General features: G+C 42.5%; 1 protein-coding gene across 1 annotated transcript; it reads right to left on the bottom strand.

The window, feature by feature from the left end:
• Positions 1 to 12157: 12157 nt before the first annotated feature.
• Positions 12158 to 18461, bottom strand: PSMB1 (proteasome 20S subunit beta 1). The gene is made up of 6 exons (XM_050949190.1): positions 18286 to 18461; positions 16496 to 16603; positions 15055 to 15136; positions 14375 to 14504; positions 13179 to 13285; positions 12158 to 12454 (listed from the first exon to the last, which is right to left on the bottom strand). Exons 1-6 carry the CDS (start codon positions 18384 to 18386, stop codon positions 12269 to 12271), a joined length of 714 nt encoding a protein of 237 aa, XP_050805147.1. The 5' UTR covers positions 18387 to 18461; the 3' UTR covers positions 12158 to 12268.
• Between the last annotated feature and the right edge of the window lie 5057 nt (positions 18462 to 23518).

The following is a 23518-nucleotide window of genomic DNA, read 5'->3' as shown; positions in this document are numbered from 1 at the left end:
CACCCCTTTCTACTCCTCTGAAATGATCAGTATGGATCTGAGACTTGCCAGCAAAGGGCCAGGAGCACCCTAACAAAAAAAGACACTGAGAAGTTATTACCAAAAAATCCAATTTTTAAAAACCCGAGTGTTTTATTGCAGTGTCATGCAACAAAGTGCCTACAGTAAAATAACATCTTAGCAATGCAGTAGGAGAATTTAAAGCCTTGCCCAATCCTGCAGCTCTTACTCAATTAAAACTGCCTAGCCCATGTCGGTGGGAGTTGGGCCTGAGAAAGGATTTCAGGACACAAGACTCTGTTAATGCCAGGCCCATACGTGCCATCTTGTCTGGTTTATGACAGTTCCTAATAGCCTGAAAGCAGTAAACAAAGCAACTGATGAAGAAAGGAAAGAAGTGGGATGGGGGAGAGGGAAGGGAATTTCTTTTTCGTCTCCAAGTCCCAACACTTCATGGTCACTCTCACTTACAAGGCCTAGTCCTGAGCAGTGCTCAGCATCTCACAGGAGCAGGCCAAGAATAAGAAAGAGACTGTCCGTTTGTTTCTTAAATTGACTTTTGTTTAGATCTGGGGGAAAAGTGACTTTCATTTTGTAGGGGTTTGTTCTGCATTGGTTCTTGCCCTCTCAGTTTTAGGTGTAAACAAACCCCAAATCTCAAAGGTCAAACTCAGCTGCCCCCACTGAATGTCCCTGGCTTGATGACTGTTGGGCTTTGTAACTCACGTGGTATCAGGTTGTTTCATCCAGTTTCAATGGGAACGTTTCAAACAGCTTTACTTTTAATAGCATTTGACAATTTCTGAGCCTCTTATTCATCCCAGGAAATCACAAGAGAATGAAAGCAGTCCACTCATATGTCCCTGTCCCACAGCAGCTAGGGCACGGGCACAGACACAGATTCGGGTTAACTGTAGAAGAAAAGGAAAAACTACTATGGGGACTGCTTAGTACTGTCCTCAACTTAAAAAATAAACACCTTAAAATTCATCCCAGGAAAATCTTGGTTTTAGTTAAAATAATTAGATCAGCTGTATGGTGTTGTCTTTTCAAAGGACAAGGCAGAGAAAGATCTGTTGGGGGGTAAATAGGACATACGTATAAAGGTCTCAATCCTGCAAGGTGCTGTGTACTTTCACCTCCCATGATTTTAACCCTACCGTTTGCAAAATGTGCATGCAGTGTATACAGTGTTTCCCAAATGCCTGTTCAAATCAGTCAAGTCTGTCTGTTTGTTTGTAATGAAAATTTTATAGTAAACATAGTCTTTGTGCCTTGAGGCTGATCTCACACAGACATTTATCAGTTGCTGCTGTACAAGCTATGCACCAATATGCATCCATATGTCTGAGATCAAAATAAGGCCTTCAAAATTAGTAAGGCAAAGCCTGTCACAGTAGGGAAGCCAGTAAAATACTCAATGGCTATTTTTACACACACAGCATTATTGTTTTGAAGCCTGTGATGGCAACTAAATATTGCCATCTGATGGTTTCTCTTAGCACTGCCCCAGATGCAATCAGTTCAACTCCATGTCTGAGAGCTGCTTCCCAAAACACATCTCTGTAATTTGCTGGCTCTGAGCAATGTGAGTAGAACCTGGGGGGGCTGCTGGAAGTATTGGAACCCAGCAGAGTAATCAGCTAAAAGAGCACTTGCTATCCAAAAACTAAAAGCACATACTTTAAAAATAAATAAAAGTTGTTCCAGTCTTTCCAGTCTTTATTTTGGTAAATAAATCTAATCCCAGGGCTCAAATAGTTAAATCTAACCCAGTCCTCTGCTATCAGCAAGCACTAGCTATATTCTGGTGCTTGATATGTCTTATCTTATTGTTACTCCTTTATGAGTACTTGTATTGCAATATTGCCCCACAGCCTCCGTTGCCTCCGTAATTCAAGGTGCTAGTCAAAGCACTTTATAAACATTAAACACTTAACCAACACCACCGTGATGTAGCTGACAATTTCTTGTACACTGAGGGAGAGAGCTGAGGGAGGCCACAGAGGACCGCATCAGGGTCAGAGCTGCGACTAGAACTCAGGGGGTTCCTACCTTCTAGCCCAGTGGTTCTCAAACTTTTGTACTGGTGACCCCTTTCACAAAGCAAGCCTCTTTGTGAGACCCCCTCAGTACATTAAAAACACTTTTTTATATATTTAACACCATTATAAATGCTGGAGGTAAAGCTGGGTTTGGGGTGGAGGCTGACAGCACACAACCCGCCACGTAATAACCTCTTGACCCCCGAGGGGTACCGACCCCCAGTTTAAGAACCCTTGCTCTAGCCCTGTGCTCAGACCCATGTTTTTTATTGCAAATACTTGAGGCACTACTGTCGTATAAAGGCCCCTGGGAGGATTGGAGACCCAATGTGTTGGGCATGGCACATAAACAAAAGCCTGCCATGGGAGACATAAAATCTAAGGTAACTGCATAACCTTATAAACAAATTTGTTTTATTCAGTAATAAAAAGTGTGTGGGTGGCTGGGTGTGTTAGAAACCATGCTTTATAACTGTGATGAAATCGCTCCAGTGTTTACCTCTTCTAGGATGAGTGTTTAAATACAAGCAGTTCAGACAATATAGCTGTTTACCAACCAGCTTTGTTTAAAAAGCAAAGGAAGCTGGTGCAGGAGCTAGCCCCTTTAAGCAGGGCCCACCCACAACATTTTGGCACCTGAGGTGGGGAGCTCAGATGACACCCCCATACCCCCCTCCCTTGGGCCAAAACTTTGAAAGGTCTTAATTTTGCCGTCTTCCTGTTCTACTCCTCTCATGGTACTGCTCTGCTACCTACCCCAAAAAAGGAGAACTAACAACTTAAAATGCCTTGTTCAAAAATGTTCAGTAACACTTAATTTTCAAACTCTGGAACAGCAAATGCATCTTTTCTTGTCTGCATAGTAAACACTGGCATGTTTATCTCTTTGAATAATTGAAGTGGTGCTTTCTGTGCCTTCTTGGGTGCAAAGATTTGAACTGCTTCCTGAAGGTCCACAGTCTGGGCCAGCTCATGCTCTACTGAGATGGTTGCAAGGCCGACCAGCCTCTCCTGTGTCATTGTGGAGCGTAAATGTGTTTTTATTAACTTCAGCTTGGAGAAGCTGCATTCTCCGCTGGCAACTGTTACAGGAAGTGTTAGAAGTATGCGCAGAGCAACAAAAGCATTTGGAAAGAGGGGGGTCATCTTATTTGTGCACATATATTCCAGAACAGCCTTTGGAGTTGATCCTGCTGAAATGTATCTTGAAAGGGCTTTCAGTTCATCACCTAAATCACTCACATCAATATTGCACATCATCATATGTCAACACTGTCTCTAGTGCCCTGCACTGATGGTGTAGGTCTTCTTGAGGTATAGTGAGGAGTTTTGGAATATCATAGAACATCCCAAATATACTGCTGTATTCCTCGAGCTGCATGAAACATTCTTCAACTGACTATATTGCACAATCTACATCTGGTTAAAGAATTCAACTCTGAATTGTTGTTTGGGGTCTCTTATGGGATTATCCCATGCCTTGTAATCAAAATGTTGTCGTCTTCGGTGACTCTTGTATTCTTGAATGGGTGGGAAAATAGCTTCAGTGTGAAGTTCCTCTGCCAACTTCTGTGCACTCTTCAGAATGTTTTGAAATCCCTCATCTGACCGGTAAGACTGTAGGTATGACTTTTTTTTGTCCAGTTGTTCCATTGCTCCAGATATATCAAGATCAACACCTTGGAGTCTCTTGCTTACAACATTTATTTCAAATAGTGTGTCATGCCACAACACTAAGCCACAGAAAAATTTGAAGTTACATATGTTTCTGGTGATTCCATTTCCCTCTGCCATTGTTCTCCCACGAACAGTTCCTGTCATAACATTATCCTCCATGATGGCAACTATGGCATCATCTGTCTTCCCAATTTGGTGTTTGATAGGCTTTATTGACTCCACTTGACTTTCCCATCAGGTGGTACTCAGTGGTTTCGGTGTCAGAGAAGATGTTCCCAGATGTTTCAAAATTTGCCATCAATGAGTTGATGCAGAGAAAAATACAGAGATGCTTTGAATTACATTAAAAAAATTCATCAGCCTCACTAGAAGCTGATGCTGCATCACTGACCACCAAGTTCAATGAATGAGAACTGCATGGGACAAAAAAAGCTCGAGGGTCTAACTCTTGGATCCATGTCTGCACTCCTCTGCTCTTTCCTCTCATGTTGGCACCATTATCGTATCCCTGACCTTATATGTCAGCTATCACAATTCCCGTATCTTCCAGCTTTTTAAGAAGCACATTTGTCATATGAGCTCCTGTAGTATCATCAATGTCAATAAATTCTACAAAATGCTCTTTGACAGTCACCATTGCAGGGACATTTTCACTAGGTTCTGTTGTTGTTACAAAACACACCATTAAAGTCATTTGTTCCGTATGTCTGATGTCAGGTGTGCAATCCAGAATAACAAAGTAATACCTTGCTGACTTCAGATATGCCACAATCTTCTGTTTGACTTTTGTTGCCAGTAACTGTATGATGTCATTTTGAATTGTTTTTCCAAGGTAGTGGTGTGTGTACATTTCTTAGGTGGTGACTCTTCTTAGATACTCCTGGAGTACAGCATCAAACTGAGCCATCAGCTCCACAATTTTAAGGAAGTTTCCATTGTTTGGCACATACAGCTGATCTGAATGGCCACGAAGTGCTAGGTTTTGGGTAGCAAGCATTCTTACAATGGCAATGAGCTTTTTCCGAACATTTTGCCAGTAAAGAGACTCTGATGCAATCTTCTCTTGATGCTGATCATCTATGGTGGCCTTTAACCTTAGTCTCATCTCAAGCTCTTCCCACCTATGGAATGCTCTCTGGTGATTTGCTGCCTTCTCATGGCATGCCAGATTTTTAGCCAGATTTTTCCAGTCCTTTGTTCCTGTAAACCCAATGTGGCTGGAACATTAGACTGGAAGAATTTGCAACAAAAACAGTGTGCAACATTCTGGGTTTTTGAGTACATAGGCCATGGTCTCTCCACTTTGCCACTGTTGAGGATTTCATGCCAGTAATGTGTTGGATGGAAATTTCTATTTTTATTGTCTTTGGGGAACATGAAGTTTTTCACTTGCTGTGGCCCATGCAGTACAAGGAAGTCCATCAGGTTACTGTTCAAGTGGGTCCAGAGTCCTGGATCATGTAGACTTAAGGAACTAAACTCAGCAGTAGATGTTTCTTGTGCCTCCACCATACTCTTCTGTGATCTACACTTTTCTTCAGGAATGTGCATGGTAACATCAATTTGAGATGGAGATATGGATGCTGCAGTAGCTGCCAGGTCACCTGCAGTCTGACTAACTGGAAGATCAGGCATCTCCTCACCACCCACATTCTCACTTGGGCCAGAAGGCTCACCGTGAACATTTGTGTCTATGTATCTCAGGAGAGCTCTTTCTTGCTTAGATAGAAAAGCTTCCTTTTCCTTTTTTTCTTTTTCTGAATGCTGCCCCAGAGGGGCGTTTTCGTCTTTCACTCATGACTGCTCTTCTGTGCCAGCTATAGTGGCTCTCAACACTCAGTTGAAGGGGACAAATAAGCAGGCTGGTAGCAGGACCTGAGTGAGGGAAGATATCAGCGTCTTAAGGGCCTAACTGGCTCCTACTACTTCAGTTGACTGCCTGTTCTCCTCAAGTGGGTTCAGGGAAGCAGCAGGAATCAGGAAGCTCCCTGAGAAGCTGGTGTTAATCAGTCCAGGCTCCTGGGGGTGCTAGAGAGGTACATAAGAGGCTCCTCCTCCTCCTCCTCTTTCTCCCTGCAGCTCCTGCTGCTTTCTGTTATTGCCTCTCACCTTTTCTCCTGCCTGCCTGTTATGTCTCTTGTGCCCCAGGGCCGCCCAGAGGATTCAGGGGCCTGGGGCAAAGCAATTTTGGGGGCCCCTTCCATAAAAAAAAAAGTTGCAATACTATAGAATACTAGATTCTCGTGGGGGCCTGGGACAAATTGCGCCACTTGCCTCTCCCCCCTAGGTGGCCCTGTTGTGCCCTCCTTCCTCCAGCACAGCACTCCACCATCCTTGTGCATCTAGAGCAGAGAAAATACGTATGTAGCAGCAGCAGACACAATTTTCTACACTCTGTGTCCTAGTGGAGCCCCCACACAGTCTGGCACCTCAGGCTGCCGCCTCAGTTTGCCCCATGGTAAGGTCAGCCCTGTCTTTAAGGGTTTTATGATGAGTGGATTATATACTGTAAATTCTTCTCTTGCTTTATTGTGTGTTTACTTGTATTGTACGCATGCAATCTAAAAACACCATAAAAGTAGCTATAATTCAGCAAGGTAACCAGCTCACTTTTCTGACTGAAGAGTAACCTATGGAGTCCTTTTATTTGCTTTTTCCTGGCAAACTTGTAAAAGCTTGAGCACGAGTGGTGATGTCATCAGGGCAGGGCTTGAACAGGGAAGCCTGACTTGGTAATGTGATAAAAGGCCTTTCTACGTTACTGGATCAAATACTTCCTACAGAGGGAACGAATGCAGTGTTACCGTTTCCTGGCTGCTCAGCAAGCGGCATATGTGAAATGAGTTTGGTAGTCTCAGTCCAGTTACCAGTGAATAAGTGTCCACCACAACTGGTATCAATTGGTCCTTGGTTGGGCATTCTCAGGAGACTGGCTAAGCATTGAATGTGCATAGTTATTTCTAGAGATGAAGGGAACTGGATGTTCCCTGCTGGTGGCAGGGTAGTACAGTGAAGCTTGTATACCACTATCTCTTACTGTACTTGTTCTGAGTATAAGCAGAACTTTAGGCCTTCTCTAGATCAGCTGTTCTCAACCATGGATCTGAGGCCCCTTGGTGGGCTGTGAGCAGGTTTCGGGGGTCTGCCAAGCAGGGCTGGCATTAGACTCACTAGGGCCCGGGGCAGAAAGCCAAAGTCCCACCTCCCCAGGTCCCACCACCAAGGCCTGTAGCCAAAGCCTGAGCAGCTTAGCTACGTGGGACCCACTGTGGCGTGGGGCCCTGGGCAATTGCCCTACTTGCTACCCCCTAATGCCGGCCCTGGTTTTTATATGCAGAAAAACAGTTGTGGCACAGGTGGGCCGTGGGGTTTTTATCCCATGTTAGGCGGGGTGGAGGGAAGGCTCAGAAAGAAAAAGGTTGAGAACCCCCATATCCAGATGACAAAGTTCCCCTGATATAATTTACAGTGCAAATTTAAACAGATACAGGTAAACTGGCACAAACATTTATTTCAGTATGAGTGTCTTATTGCAGTGCTGCTTAAATCTATTGCATACAAGTTTAAATTAATCCAAAATATAAGTATAAACAGAGTGGTTGCACAGATTTTAATATATTAATTTACAAACCCAGTTCAGTTAAACCAGTGCAACTTTCCCATGTGGAGAAGGTCTTAGTCCCCAAGGCTATCAGGCATCTTTAATGCTCATTAAGTTAATTAATATATCATTTAAACAAGGGGAAACATTCCTTTCCTTCTGTCCTCACCTGTTTTTTATTATTAAATTATTTCAATATCTTAAACAAGGAACCAGACTTCTAGGTTACTAGTCATAGCAGTGTGTGACCCTTTCAACATGAAACCCAGGTACATATGAAATTCACCTGGGTTTTGTTACAAACCTAGGATCCATCCAGCCCCAGATCATCAGTGTTCACTAAACTTTAAGTGAATCTTCAATGATTTATGGTTTAATGTGAAAATTACACAACTCACTATTGCAGACGGGTTAATATGAAACCACATAATGCTCAGCTGCTTCAACTGAATTGCACTTGGGTATTGGAGTTTGAATTTGAAACTCAGGAGGTTCAAAAAAACACACTAATCATTGGTTCAAAACCCTGCGAACAAATTGTTACAGCTCTGTCCTAGCCAGCTGCATACATCAAAAATTATTGCAGTAACTTTAAATATGTATCAAATCCTTTCAGATGACTTTACCAGAATTAACTTTAAGAACCCTATTAACTTGCTTTATCAAAAGCTAAAAACCATATGTTTCAGTGAATAAATACTTGAAAGAATGTTTCTAATTCTGTGTCTATCTCCTCGCCCCCCAACACACATTTAATTGTGGTGACATCAGAGCTCTAGTATATTAGTCAGGTTGGTTGCTCTCCAGCCATAATATCCATGGATGTGAAATCTCTGCTTCTTACAAGGAACAAGAGTGGCACCCAGTGGTCAAGTGTTTTAATGAACTCCTTGAAGGTTCACCGCATTAGTCAGACTTTGCCATTCATTAGACCAGGGGTTGGCAACCTTTCAGGTTTTGTGCGCCAGTAATACATTATAAAGTTTTTAGAAGGTCTCTTTCTATAAGTCTATAATATATAACTAAACTATTGTTGTATGTAAAGTAAATAAGGTTTTCAAAATGTTTAAGAAGCTTCATTTAAAATTAAATTAAAATCCAGAGACCTCTGGACCGGTGACCAGGACCTGAGCAGTGTGAGTACCACTGAAAATCACGCGTGCCATAGGTTGCTTACCCCTGCACTAGACTTAAATATAGCATGGCTGTGTTAACAATTGTGGATGGGGGACTAGCCCAACAGTCAGACTGTGACTTGAGGAGGCTGATAATGGGTAAAATGAATTACAAGAAACAGGGGAGGAGTCAACATCAAGAGCAGGCAGACGAGGAGAACCAAGGTGTTTTTCTCTGTAGGGCAGAGATGTGCTGGCAACTGTGTAAACTGAGCAGAGCACAGGAATGGAAGGAAATGAGAATGGCTAGATATAGGCACCACCACGAGAGAGGGCAGAAAGCAGAGAAGTGTCATTCCTTTAGTGTTATTACTTCGGGTGTTTGTCTACCATTCATGGACTAGTCATAGTGATTTGAAGGCTATGAGAAGAAACAACCCACTACGAACTAATTAAATCTTAAATCCTCAAGGCACTCGCTTCAAAATCATTCATTTTGTATAATAATGGCCATGTCAGAGAAAGGAAAGTCAGGCTCTAGCTTAACGGATGTAGCTTTCTGTAGGAATGTGATATAGTACCATGTATTCTTTTTTACACTGTCATTTTTCATTTGTATTGGACTGTCTAGTACTCACAAAAAAGCCGAATGGTGTGTGTGTGTGTGGAAGGGGTAACATGACAATCTGATCCTAGTAGTGCTAGTCTCACTTCATGGGGGGAGAGTACAGCTAATACTCAGCCCTGCTACATTTGGCAAGAAACCTACATTTTTAATTTAGAAGTGGGACATGGTCTCAGCATATCTTAGTAAAAGCACAGGCCCTGGCCTGGAAGAGCCGTTGGCAAAGGCACAAATTTTCCTGTTAAGCTAGTCTGAAATTACTGCTTTGCTGACTCATACAATTCAGGTCTGCTATTGTTTACCTAAGACCTAGCAGCAGGTAAATGAAGAAATACGTTTGTCTGAAATGAAATGCTTCAGTCCAAACTACTGCACTGAATGTGTCGATGTAAAGAATGTATGGATTGTGAAAGGATCCAACATCATGCATGGTACACTGGGCTGTATTTTGCCATTGAATATGCAACCTTCCACTGGAGGACAGAAGATTGAACTGCTCAGCCTTCAAACCAAATCATACAATTCCAGCTAAGGTTTTTGTCCCAGTAATCATTCCCAGAGACTTTCACTTTGCTTGAAAGTATTAGTGAGACCACATCTGTGTCTTGCACTGCTGATTCATGGAGTCAAGAATGCAACAACCCTTCCTTCGCCTACATCCACACTTAGAGCTAGGGGTGTGATTCCCAGCTCATTAAGAAATACGCTAGCTCAATAAGAGCTAAAAATAGTAATGTAGCCATAGTAGCATGGACAGCAGCGAGTGGCATCACAGGCTAACCACCCTGAGTATGTGCCCCCAGGGTCCAGGCAGGTTTGTACTCAGGGCAGCTAGCTTGGGCCATTGGTGCCCATGCTTATTTAGCTAGCATATGTCTCTGCAAGCTGGGAATCACACCTAGCTCTAAGTGCAGATGCAGTCTTAGTTTGTCTGTATAGTGGATTGACCACAGAAGAGAAGTTATAACATGAAATACACTCTACTGTAAACAAAATTATTGCAATTTTAAATGCTTTTCAGAAAAAACTGAAAAACTGGAGAGAGAGCTCCCAAGTGGGTAAACATTTACAACTAATGATTTTTTTACATTGCACTAGTTTTCACAGTACTACTCAAATACTCTGTATTACTAAATGTTATAGTTAGTCCGAGGAATCAAGCCTGGCACCTCACTCATTTAACCCAGTAAGTTTCCACAAGGTGGAACTCAATTTAGATGTTCAAACTTATTGAAAACAAGAACAGTGACTAGGACCACCACTGACTCCTTCATACTGGAATATTGATGAGTTTGTTTAGTGCAGTGGTCCTCAACCTTTCCAGACTACTGTACCCCTTTTTAGGAGTCTGATTTGTCTTGCACATCCCAAGTTTCAACTCACTTAAACTACTTGCTTACAAAATCAGACATAAAAATACAAAAGGTGGCACAGCACACTAAAACTGAAAAACTACTTACTTTCTCATTTTGTCTGTATTAAATTTTAGTTTGTACTGACTTTACAGTGCTTTTTATGTAGCCTGTTGTAAAACTAGGCAAATATCTAGATGAGTTGATGTACCCACCTGGAAGACCTCTGCGTACCCCTAGGGGTATGCGTATCCCTTATTGAGAATTGCTGGTCTAATGAAGCCATTTGATTGGAAAGACTAATGCTGATCAAGCCTGTATCTCACTTGTGTATTCTTTGAAAATGCATTTGGAAACCAAAGTTGCAGGTAAAACTTTTTTTTAAATTATAGCATTCAGTAATCGCAATATTTATTGTGGACCTAGACCAACATCCATAGAAGCCAACTGACAAATTCTTAACTAAAATTAGCTTTGCATTGGGTTGGGTTACCATAGGTGAGTTTGGAAATAGTCATTTTAAACATGGATCAGCATCCATATAACTGTAAAATGCTGTTAACCCTAACAAGTGAGAAGTTAATTCTTTGTTATATTTATGCTTTCTAGTTGATAGGTATAATTTAGAATTTTTCTATCACTTACTAAATTAACAGAATTTACTTTAAAAGCACTACTAAAATATCTGATTTTGTGACTACCGAGAGCCAAATCTTGAAAAATCCACTCACTCCTGAAAAGTAGGATTCTTTTCCAGGCTAGTGCCATCAACATCTTTAGAACCTAGTTTTTGTTTAAAATATCCAGGCTCTACCAGCTGGGAAAAGAACCTTCCAAACATGGACTTATTGTAAAACAATACAGTGCCATCTTCCAAATTCTGCAAAAGATTGAAGTGCCTCTGCTGACGCTCAGAGCTTTCCCAAGTTGCTGCAGAGTGAGAACACTAAACAGTCTTATCAGCTCCACTGATGCTATTCAGCAGGTAAATCAGTTGCTCCTTGGGAAAGCTCTGAACAGCAAAAGGTGGCAAATGGAGCTACTTATGAGATAGGAGAATCCAAAAGAGAAGGGTTTAGGACATGTGTGGTTGTGGAGGTCAGTGGTGGGCTTCAGACTTTGAATACTAACTAGTCAGAGGCACATGTGGAAGATGAGCCCCTGAGCAGAGTCAAGGAAAACACTGTTAGGAATCCCTGCATCCTTCTCTCTTTCCAAGCAGCAGGGAGAACTGGCTTCTGGATAACAAGTTTACTCCTCTAGCCATCAGGTAAGATTTCCAAGCCCTGTATGGATGAGGATGAGCAGGAGAGATAAATGGCATAAATTAGAAGAGTAGCAAAGAGATTTTAGAGGAAAAGCAAGTTATATGGGCTATAGGGAGAAGGGGGAACACTGAAATCAATCCAACAAAGAATGTCATGATAGAGGAGGAAGAAGGAGGATTGATAAGTTTTTCATCTTGAGTAGTAGGCTTACTACTCTTACTAACAACTGCAAAGTTAGCTCATGAAGACTAAGACTGGCAACTGTAAACTGAAGAGTAATTCAGTCTGACATGCTGTCAGTCAAATATTTGATCTACTGTGCAGCATCCATTTATGGTTTGATAAATGGAAAAAACCAAACTCATATCCCAACCAGTAAATGCATGGGTTGCCCCAATTTCATCAGGAAACACTATCACTTTTCAAATCCCCTCAATACTGTTTGAAGACCGTAAACATTCAACATTTTGATAGTTAACTTTTGTTAAATTCTTTTAATAAGACAAATGTCACCATAATACAAGTAAATCAGACTGGTTACAACTTAGATTACATAATGCAGATTTAATTAACAAGTATTCAGAATTAGTCCTTCCGTAACTGAAGTGTCTCCTCCTTAATACCATCTTTTGTGACAATGGAGATGCTAAGTGCATCTCCAGTGTATACATCTCTCTCAGCTGCAGAAATAAAAACATCTTTAACTAGCTGAATAGCCTTTTCCAGGGACAAAGGTACATGCTCCACATTTTGCATATTCTTGAAGCCAACCTAGGAAAGAAAGTGACATGGGATTACTTTTTGTTTCATGAGTTTTTAAAAATCCAAGTAAAGAGAAATGTTAAAATTAGTTTAGTCAGACATCAGAATTGCCAGGCTTAAGCACGAACAGAAATTCTAAAACATAGATCAATCTCTTCTGAACACCCAAACACTTGCAAAGGGATTTGGTTCAACAATTTAAACTTTGATGTAAGGCTGCTCAAAAGCTGGTGCATAAAGGGAGGTGTGCTAATAATTCTATTATACCTACTGAGTAGAGAGAGCAGGAAATTGGGCTCAGGATAAGGTAAGTATGGTTTTTCTCCTCTCCACTTAATATAGAATAGTTTTATAAAAACTACAATGAACACTCAAACTGAACCAGTTCGTACAGAAGCTTCTCATTCTAGCACTGCTCAAGAGAGCTACCACACTCACAGCATTATATACTGGCTCATCCAATAGAGCACAATTTGTTTACACATTGCTTTGCAATATTCTAACAACATTAAGAATTTGCACAAGTGTGAACATTCGAGTTTCTAAAGGTTGTCCAAGACTTTCACTTTGTTACATTTGCCCTTAACAAAACGGTTCATGGAAAGAACCGCCATTCCACAACTTAACTATGTTACAGACCTATTACACAGGAGCCATGGTAAAATCGTTCAGAAGGAATGAGACACACAGGTTACTGAGATGCCAAAAAACAAAACAATCAAGACTACTTTACCTGGTTGTCAAGTAGAGGCTGTAGCATGGCACTTGCTGAACCACCAGCTTTGAAGGCATCTCTCTGGTATGAACCTACTGGGTCAAAGCTATACACTGCTCCCTTCCCTTGAAAAGAAAAAAATTTATATTAAAGCTACATGCCAGACAGTTATTTTCTTAATGATATACAAGATCTACTGCAAAAACACTATATATACTAGTTTCCAAGCCATCCTGAGATAAGATTAATAACTTGACCTCTGAAGAAAAGGTGGTTAGATGTTTGAGGATAAAGGCCAGCTCTGATTCTTGGTCAAAGCCATAGAGTAGAGGATCCTAATGGTATTGTGCCTGGAGCTCAACTAAATAATTGGAAAAGCTTAAAAGCCAGTGATGATAAGCATGCTTCTGAGGTGCTAAAAGTGACAGTTACCTTCCAAGTTTTATTAAACTACTACTTTTATATAATTCATATCTCCAAAGGTTTTGATTTGAAACAGTGTATTTGTTAATTTCACAGGCCATTCAGAAAAGGAATATGCTGCTGGAACAGCCCTGCCTACCAATAATGATGATAAAGGATCTGAAGGTAAAGCTGGCATTAAGATGTGAGTTGGTAAAACATTTCATCACTAAAAATATCTCATCTTTAAACTAGATGTATATGCTTGGTCCCCAATACAGGCAAAGTCCTATGAACAGTGGCAATCTATGCCATTGGCATTCCAGTGTTCTGTACTGTTGCTTTTCCAAATAGCCTGAAAGACATGCAGTGTATTCCAATCCATCTTAAACATGAAAAGACAGAAAGATAGAAGTGTTTTAGCAAAGATGTTATTCCAGCTGTTTATATGTCATTTGAAAAAGTATGATTTAGCCATCTTTAGATTTTGGAGTTCATACACACTCAGACTCTTCAGAGACTGACAGCAGTAATATCAAGACGTTGGTGAAAATTAAAGATTGGTCATATAAACTATGCATTAGTTTATCTACTAAAAATGGATTATAATACTTAAAGCTAATTTTATAAAGTGCTTTGAGATCCTCAAAAAAACTGCAAGTGAAGAGCAACATTATTTCACGTAAGAGAAGCAAGCATACAAGCTTCTTCAAACTGCACCACCAGTCTGCTTCACCTGAAATGATTGCCTTTCACCTGCAGAAATCAGCCACCTCTCTCTTTGCTCTCCACAAGAAAGTCTAAGTCTTTACCTTCTTCATCGAGCCCACCAATGATGTTGTAAACGTAGTAAGGAAAGAAGCGTCGAGAATACAGGATTGTAGACAGCATCGCTGCAATAGCCCCAGTAGTCATGGTCTTGTTATGGGAATGCTTGTACATCTGCAATCACCAAGTGGTGCAGCACACAAAAAGGTGGGTTAAACAGTAATATCAGAATAGTAAGTGGACATAACCACTATTTTTATAACAAGTAAATTTCAAACTACATCTCACCAAGAAAGGAGTGCATAGCAGAAGTATAATTCAAATACATTTAATTATTATGAAAATTCAATTAGTAATCTAAAAACAAACTATCTAGATTAAATGTTTGTATACATTGGGTTTCTTAAAGTAGTTTAGGTACAAAATTTAAGTTTCATACAGAAGTTTTTATAAAAACAGATGTCATCTGGTCACCAACAACACTAAGATATTAAAATTGTTTTTTTTTATATGCCTTTTCTCTTCACAATGTGTGTGTTCTAACTGCCTTTGCATTTTACTCAGTTTAGACCGTAAATACGTAAGTACACTTTCCACAGCTACCTGTACTTTGTTACATTTTTATTTCAGTTTCTTCACCTGGTCTAATTATTGCTCTCTTCTCTAATATTGTAATAAGGGTTTATTACTTTCATTTATGCATAAAAATATCAACTTTAGCTACCTTTAGTCTTGCTTCGATAATTTTAGTCAGTGTAAGGCAGTCTCCATGAAAACCACTGCATCCAATGACTGTTTGATCTGTTCTGTAAAATGCAAAATTTGATATTTCAGTAAGTTCATATTTTTAGTGCTATCAACTACACCAGTTTCTTACATTGACAAACACTAGGAAAGTACTGGATGTATTCTTAACATTTTTAATGCAATACATCACCGGGTAACAATGATCAGCTAACTCTATATAGACTATTAGCAAGTGATTTGCAAATCAATATGGCTCTATATACCAGTTTGGGAACCACTTATCTAGCAGTTAAGTGCAGGACTGTGAGAAAGTAGAAACAGATTCTATTCCCAGTCCTGTCAGCTAATACTGTAATACCATGGGTATGTGATTTAACCTCTGTGCCTCAAATTGTCAATCTAGGATTGGAACAACAGGATTTAACACCTTACAGGGCTATTGAGAGGTTTAATTAACGTTTTATAAAGTGCACTGAGATCTCTGATTGAAGGAGCTATAGAAATGCAAATCATCAAAATATTAAACTTTTATATAAAAATGAGCATCAATAGTCATTTCAAGCCTATTTACAAGCTATACCATCTAAAAATTGACAATATATTTTATTCAAAACTGTTAATAACACTTAACTTGAATAACCTAAAATGAAAGCTTTTTCTCTTACTACAAGACTACATCAATGAGAAGCAGCCACTATATTTCAGCAGACTGAGATGGTACCAAGGTAACTCGCCTCTGGACACTACCAAGAAGCTACTGATATGCTAAGGGATTAGCCAGGAGAAACCTGAACTCATGTGAACTGTCAAAGAAGACAGAGGATTTGCATCTGTAGCTGGTGGCAGTTTTGGAGTGTGAGGCATCTGCCACATTTAAAAGCATATAATAAACTTTTTAAAAGGGACACTATTCAGGTGCACTGAAGGAAATACAGGAGGAATGTAAAAAGACTGATAAAGGAATTGCTGACCGATTCACTGCTGATCTCTGCTAAGGAGCTCTTTGAGATGCCACATGGTTTATTGAAATAATAATGGACTATTGACATTCCTGATATACAGCCATCAAAGGAAACACTTTGGCACCCCAACTACTGGGTGTCAGGAACAGGCAAAGATATTCACAACAGCAACTCTAAATGCTGCTATGATTAGCTGAGCACTCTTAGGGGTGCCCATCAAAAAAAGCAGATCTACTTACCTTGTGTTTAGGAAATCAAAAACACCAGGTGTCAGTGAAATTCAAGCAGCAAAACACAAACTAAGAAACTTGATCTCATTTATAGCATCACAACAGAGCCCAAATTAAACCCTTACAAATTTCCTTCCTGTCTTACTGGAATTTTTTCCAGGACAGCAGATGAAAATTCTGGTCATTCAATCTCCCCAAGATACCGTACTACAAGATTAAAACTTACAGTTTATAGCATTTTGGACTGTCCCGGCTGTGAATTGCATAACCTTCGCTCAGTCGTGTGTCTGAGGCAACAATAGAAAAATCTTCTCCAGCAATTGCCAACACCGTCCTTAAAGAAAACAGAGTAATGTATAATCATGATTTCTAACAAATACTCACTTAGGTGATAGGGAAATGTAACTAGTGCTTGGTTCTCCAACTGATCTGAGAAGCTTTGTCACAATGATGGAGCTTCTTTCAGTCTTTAAGCAGTTATGTTTCCTGCTAGAGGTCATACTGTTCAGGACTCAAGATTTCCAGAAGGGTTTTTAAAAAAAGATACAGTGAATGAATGTATTTTTTGTTTAAGTGGCTGCTTCATGTCTATATACTTTGGGTAGTGGTGGGTTTATCTGTGTAAACTCAGTCACAATCAACTTTATAAACAACACGGAGATGTGCAGCACACAAGTAGGATGGCAAAAACTTTATAGTGACCTTTGCAAAGAGGCTGAGGATGAGTGGAGACTCCATCCTAATACAGGTAAAGTTTTACACAAAGGAAGTGAAAACAGCTCAGACACAGATGATGGAAAGATACAATTAAGCACAAATACCTTCACATTTGAGGGTTTCATTTTCATCTTGTCTTAACACTATTCTAATTTTTTTTCAAATAACTAACTGCAATAATTGCCATAAGTAAGTTACAGAATCAGAAGACTGGGATAGGTGGTGGGAAGCCCAAGGATCTGTTTTTAGAAGTGGTCCAATATTATGAAAAATGCTGTGAACCAACGAACTAGCACATCTGTGTGCCCAGATCCCAGTCACCTAAGAAAAGTGTATTGATAAAGTGTCTAGTCCCCTGGTAACAGCTATTCCTAGGTAGCTTTCAACACAGTGGTTACAATTTTTATAGGATAATGTTGCCATTGTGCTTTCTGAACAATTAAAGGTGGGTTACCTTAAGAATATTGAGGATAACAAAGTCTAAGATGCACACGTTCTAGGAAGATAGTGATAAAAATCTGCCAGGATAATCTGCCTTTACAATTTCAGAGAAGGGGGATGAGATCACTACACCTTGCTTTAGGTTTAAATTAGAGCCTTTTGTTGGATGATCCCTTCTAAGTGTAATGGTACTTCTAAAAAGCTGGACACACCACAGGCATTTTTCATCAGACTACATCTTGTGTTTCAGCGTCCCTTTGTCATGAAAGCCGCTGCACTGCCCAGCTCCAATACAGAAAAGCAGTTTCCAAACCACCTTTCCTCAACATCAGTCTTTCAAACAATATTCAACAGCATTCGTACGCCCGCATTGTGTGCGGCACCCAGAGACGGGGGCAGGTGCTCCACTATCAGTGGGAACAGTAAGCTACTCGCTGCCACTGAGATGTTACAGCCACGGGTCCTCTTTACATGAGGGTCTGTTCATCAGTTGTTCGCCTCCCTTCTCTGCAGGCAAAGGGGTCACAAAGGAGCAAGAAGGGAGGCAAAACCCCCACACTGAGCAGCTCAGCGCAGGGAGCGGGGAAGCCGCTGCGGGGCTCCGAAGGCACCTGGGTTTCTGTGAACCCCCCCGGGGGCTGGTTCGCGGCCAGGCTGCGGGAAGCAGCAGTGGGAGGAAGCTCGGGACTAACGTGCGGGCAGGGGGAGCGGGGGCTGGTCCCCGATCCCGGCGCCGCGCTCGCAGGCCGGGGCAGGGACAGAAAGTGAAAGCGACGGGTCCAGCCGCGCCGCCAGCGCCCGCAGGGGCAGAGGCGAGATCGCGGGCTGAGGGTCCCGGGGGCGGGCCCAGCTCTTTACCCTCCGTTGAAGGTGTAGGGGGAGAACCGGTGCTGCACGGGGGCGCCGAGCTGGTGCCCCATCCCGGGCCTGGGCTCCGCGTAGCCGGCTGTGGACAACATCCTGGCGCGGGTCCGTAGCCGGTTCGCGGCTGCTGTCTCACGGCAAAATGGCGGCGCCGGAAGCGGAACTTCGCCCCTTACTAACGGCGTCCGCTCTAGGCTCACGCTGGCCTGGTCTCCACTGCTCCGTACTCTGCGTTCTCCCGGCGCCGGCAGCGCCGCCTACTGGCTGGAGGCGTGAACGCCGCGCTCCCGCCTGCAAGGTTCGGCTTCTGCAATGAACGCTCCGCAGCAGGGGCGGGCGCGGGAAGCGTCCACAGGGGCGCGCTGCCTGCACCGACCCAGGGGTCTCCTCACGCGCCCCGGAGTCTCGGCGTGACACAGGCCGAGGCCGTAAGAAAATGAGCCGGCACAGCTTGAAGAGCAGCTGCCCAGACATTCAGCCAGCCCCAGCGCTGCACTCTCAGGCCTTTGTCCTTTCACTGAGCTGGTTTGGGCAACAGCCCCTAGTCAGGCACATGCTGGAGTTAAAGGGCCCGTGGCTGCCGAGAGGGAACGTTGGTCAGATATGGGACAGCTGAGGAGAACCCCATGTCCCGTCTCTCAAACCAGCCAGCCCTGTGTTTAGGAAAGTAAAAGCTTTCAGGGTTAAATCCTAGAAAGAACAGGAGTGTTATGATGTGGTTGCAAGTATCAGAGAGGTAGCCGTGTTAGTCTGGATCTGTAAAAGCGGCAAAGAATCCTGTGGCACCTTATAGACTAACAGACGTTTTGGAGCATGAGCTTTCGTGGGTGAATGCTCCAAAACATCTGTTAGTCTATAAGGTGCCACAGGATTCTTTGCCGCTTTTACATGATGTGGTTGCACACTGCTCATCCCATATTTGAAGTAGGATAACTGAACCTACATGATATAGCTGCCTGCCTATATATTTGATACAATCTCAAGAAAAAAGAACAGGAGTACTGGTGGCACCGTAGAGACTAACAAATGTATTTGAGCATAAGCTTTTGTTAGTTTTGTTTTTTTGTTAGTCTCTAAGGTGCCACAAGTCCTCCTGTTCTTTTTACAGATACCACGGCTGCTACTCTGAAACCAATCTCTTCTCAAAACCCTATCACACCCCATTTAAGTAAACAAGCAACTCATCAGTCAGTCACTCCCCCTGCACAGAGCGCACAGCCACTAAAGTCACTAGCATCAAATTATATTTTTCTTATTGGATGCTATGATAGTGTTTGCCACTCTCTTAAAGGATTCACCAACAGCAGACAAATTTATTTTACCTATATTTCTAATTTGCCAACTGCCACCATGTCTGGATGCATTCTCTAAGGCCCCAGTCTTGCAAAAATTTACACATGTGCTTAACTGTAGGCTGTATGTAGTCTCATTGACTTCAATGGAAGTACTCACCAGTCATAAAGTTATTAAGTGTTTGCATAAGTCTTTGGAGGGTCATAGCTTTATATGTCTGATCTGATTTTCTCTATGGTATTGCCAGAACACTCTGCAATAGGTTACAGTGCTCTTAGTGATATGGAATAAATAAATGTTTTTATAGTAGCCTTGCTTTGATTTGGGCTGCCCCAGGATGATTAACAAAAGGTAATCTCTAACAGTTGCTTTCTGCATCAGGGGCGACAAGTTATATAGGCCCGTGGTGCCCAGGCTCCAGCAAATTCAGGGCCCCGGGGGCCCAGCTCCATTAATGTTTGGGGTTGGGTCTCTCCCACCTGCTGCCTTCGTGCACCTCTCCCGGAGCATCCCCCAACCCTGCCCGCCACCTGTAGCTCCATGCTGCGCTCCCTCACTGGCCGCTGCCAGCTCTGGAGGTAGCTGCTGTGCCTGTGGAGGGAAGAGGTGCATGGCAGCCCTCCCCCCACACATGCAGCAGGCAACTCCGAGTCAACACAGGAGGGGCGTATCCTGGCTGGACTTTCTGAGCAGCAGCCTGAGAGGGTTTGGATGAGTGTCGTGCTGGGGTGGGGGAGGTCACCCCCTCCCTTGGAGCTCGCTGTTGATGGCAGGGAGAGAGGTGGGGGGAGTCCTCCTCTCTGGCCCCCTGTGGGTGGCAGCCTGCCTGCTGCACCCCAAACTCCTCATCCCTGGGCTAGGACCATGCCCCCTCCAACACCCCAACTCCCTAGCCCAGCCCAGATCCCACACCCAGCACCCAAACTCCCTTCCAAAGCCCGCACACAGCACTCAAAACCCCATCCCATACTCCCTCCCAGAGCCTTAGGCAGGTGTGGGGAGGGGGTGCAGGACTTGGACCCCTTCTGGGCACCTTCAAAAATTGTACAAACCTGTCCCCCCCTCCCGTTCTGCATTACTGTGGCAACAAAACCTAACTGCACTGGCTGTTGGCTCACACTTCAGAAAAGACAACATTATTAATTGTGTAGCTAGGTAAAACAACTTCAACATTTTTTGCAAGGAAGTATAGTTGACTATCAGGCCTTGCTGGATAAATTTGGCATGGTGACCAGTGTGGTGCACCCCAGCAAAATGGCAATATAACACATTTCAAGACCAAATTGCTCCCAGAAGTGCACAGACTATTACAAGTCTATTTTGAGTAGACTTGTTCCAAACAAGCCATTTCCTGTAGGGATACCTTGAGGCAGAAAATATGGAGAAAACTAATGTTAAAAATAAATGTATTCTAATCTTGGACCACAAACACCAGAACACCCTAATCATAGCTGTACAGCTATTGTTTGACATCAGAGTTGAGGACTAAATGCCTTAACTGCATTCCACTACCATAATATATATAGATTTCTTTTAAGTTTAAACTGAACTCTGAATTTCCTTGGTTTGTAGTGCTTGCTCTTTGGATAATTACAACATTATGGTAATGTTTTTTACTATTAATTTTTACTTAATTTATGTACTTTCAACCTTAATTTTATCTTTACTTAGCTTTTGTCTGGAGATTTATGAATTGGCATGTGTGAATAAGACTACTGAACATTAGTTTCTAGCTTTAATAACATAAAAATTATACTATAAACCCATTATTTTCTGAAATTTGTATTTGCTTGAAAAAAGACTAGGGAGTATGTGGTGGGGAGGCAGAAGGTTAATGCAGCTAAAAGGGGATAAACATGGGATTATATATCTATTTCAGAGAGGAAAGGCCTGTCTAGGTGGGGCGGAAATGCCAACTGGATAAAAGCCATCAGGAAGCATGGCTTTAGCTAGGTGCTGTAAGGGATATCCAACCAAGGTTTTTAAGACAGTGACAATAAATCATGACCAGTCTGTGGATTAGAGGAAAAGCAGCCACCCAAAACAGCATCAGTTGGATCAGTTTACACTCAGGATGAAACCTGTATTTACATGATCCTTAAATTGAAAACAAAATAATCTCGAGTGTTGAGTTTCCACAGTAAGGCACTGCTCTTGAAAACTGCTCAGCACATGCTGTAACTGCAGGCAGCCTGGAGTGCAGATAATTTTGAAAAGGAGCATAAAAGTGAAATCTTTGGTGAGCTTAAACACAAAAAGGAAGCTTATAGGAAGTGGAAGCTTGGACAGATGACTAGGGAGGAGTATAAAAATATTGCTTGAGCATGCAGGGGTGTAATCAGGAACACCAAAACAAACTGGAGTTTCAGCTAGCCAGGCCTGTGAAAGGTAACAAGAAGGGTTTCTACAGGTATGTTAATAACAAGAAAAAGGTCAGGGAAAGTGTGAGACCCTTACTGAATGGGGGAAGCAACCTAGTGTCAATGATGTGGAAAAAGCTGAAGTACTCAATACTTTTTTTGCTTGGGTCTTCACAGACAAGGTCAGCTCCCACACTGCTGTGCTGGGCAACACAGTATGGGGAGGAGGTGAGCAGCCCTCAGTGGTGAAAGAACAGGTTAAGGACTATTTAGAAAAGTTGGATATGCACAAGTCCGTGGGTCCAGATCTAATGTATCTGAGGGTGCTGAGAGAATTGGCTGATGTGATTGTAGAGCCATTAGCCACCATCTTTGAAAACTTGTGGCGATCGGGGGAAGTCCCAGATAATTGGAAAAAGGCAAATATAGTGCTCATCTTTTAAATAGGGAAGAAGAAGAACCTGGGGAACTACAGACTGGTTAGCCTCCCCTCAGTCCCTGGAATAAGCATGTAACAGGTCCTCAAGAAACCATTTTGAAGCACTTGGAGGAGAGGAAGGTGATCAGGAACAGTCAACATGGATTCACCAAGGGCAAGTCATGCCTGACCAACCCGACTGCCTTTTATGATGAGAAAACTGGCTCTGTGGATATGGGGAAAGCTGTGGACGTGATATAACTTGACTTTAGTAAAGATTTTGATACGGTCTCCCACAGTATTCTTGCCAGGAAGTTAAAAAAGTATGGATTGGATGAATGGACTATAAGGTGGATAGAAAGCTGGCTAGATTGTCAGGCTGTGGGCTCAATGGGTAGTGATCAACAGCTTGATGTCTAGTTGGCAGCCGGAATCAAGCAGAATACCCCAAGGGTCAGTCACAGGGCCGGTTTTGTTCAACATCATTATTAATGATCTGGATGATGGGATGGATTGCACTCTCAGCAAGTTCGCAGATGACACTAAGGTGGGAGGAGAGTTAGATACACTGGAGGGTAGGGATAGAGTCCAGAGTGACCTAGACAAATTGGAGGATTGGGCCAAAAGAAATCTAATGAAGTTCAACAAGGACAAGTGCAGAGTCCTGCAGTTAGGATGGAAGAATCTCATGCACTGCTACAGGCTGGGGACCGACTGGCTAAGCAGCAGTTCTGCAGAAAAGGACCTGGGGATGAGAATCTGGATATGAGTCAGCAGTGTGCCCTTGTTGCCAGGAAGGCTAATGGCATATTGGGCTGCATTAATAGGATCATTGCCAGCAGATCGGGGGAAGTGATCTATTTGGCACTGGTGAGGCCACATTGGAGTATTGTGTCCAGTTTTGGGCCCCCCCAGTACAGAAAGGATGAGGAAAAATTGAAGTGAGTCCAACAGAGGGCAACAAAAATGATTGGGGGACTGAGACACATGACTTATGAGGAGAGGCTGAGGAAATTGGGCTTGTTTAGTCTGCAGAAGGGAAGAGTGAGGCGGGATTTGATAGCAGCCTTCAACTACCTGAAGGGGGTTTCCAAAGAGGATGGAGCTTGGCTGTTCTCAGTGGTGGCAGATGACAGAACAGGAAGCAGTGATCTCA

This window comes from Gopherus flavomarginatus, chromosome 4 (assembly GCF_025201925.1).
Source record: "Gopherus flavomarginatus isolate rGopFla2 chromosome 4, rGopFla2.mat.asm, whole genome shotgun sequence".
Lineage (NCBI taxonomy): Eukaryota > Metazoa > Chordata > Testudines > Testudinidae > Gopherus > Gopherus flavomarginatus.
The sequence above is the reverse complement of the archived record's forward strand: the minus strand, read 5'-3'. Positions and strand labels throughout refer to the sequence as shown.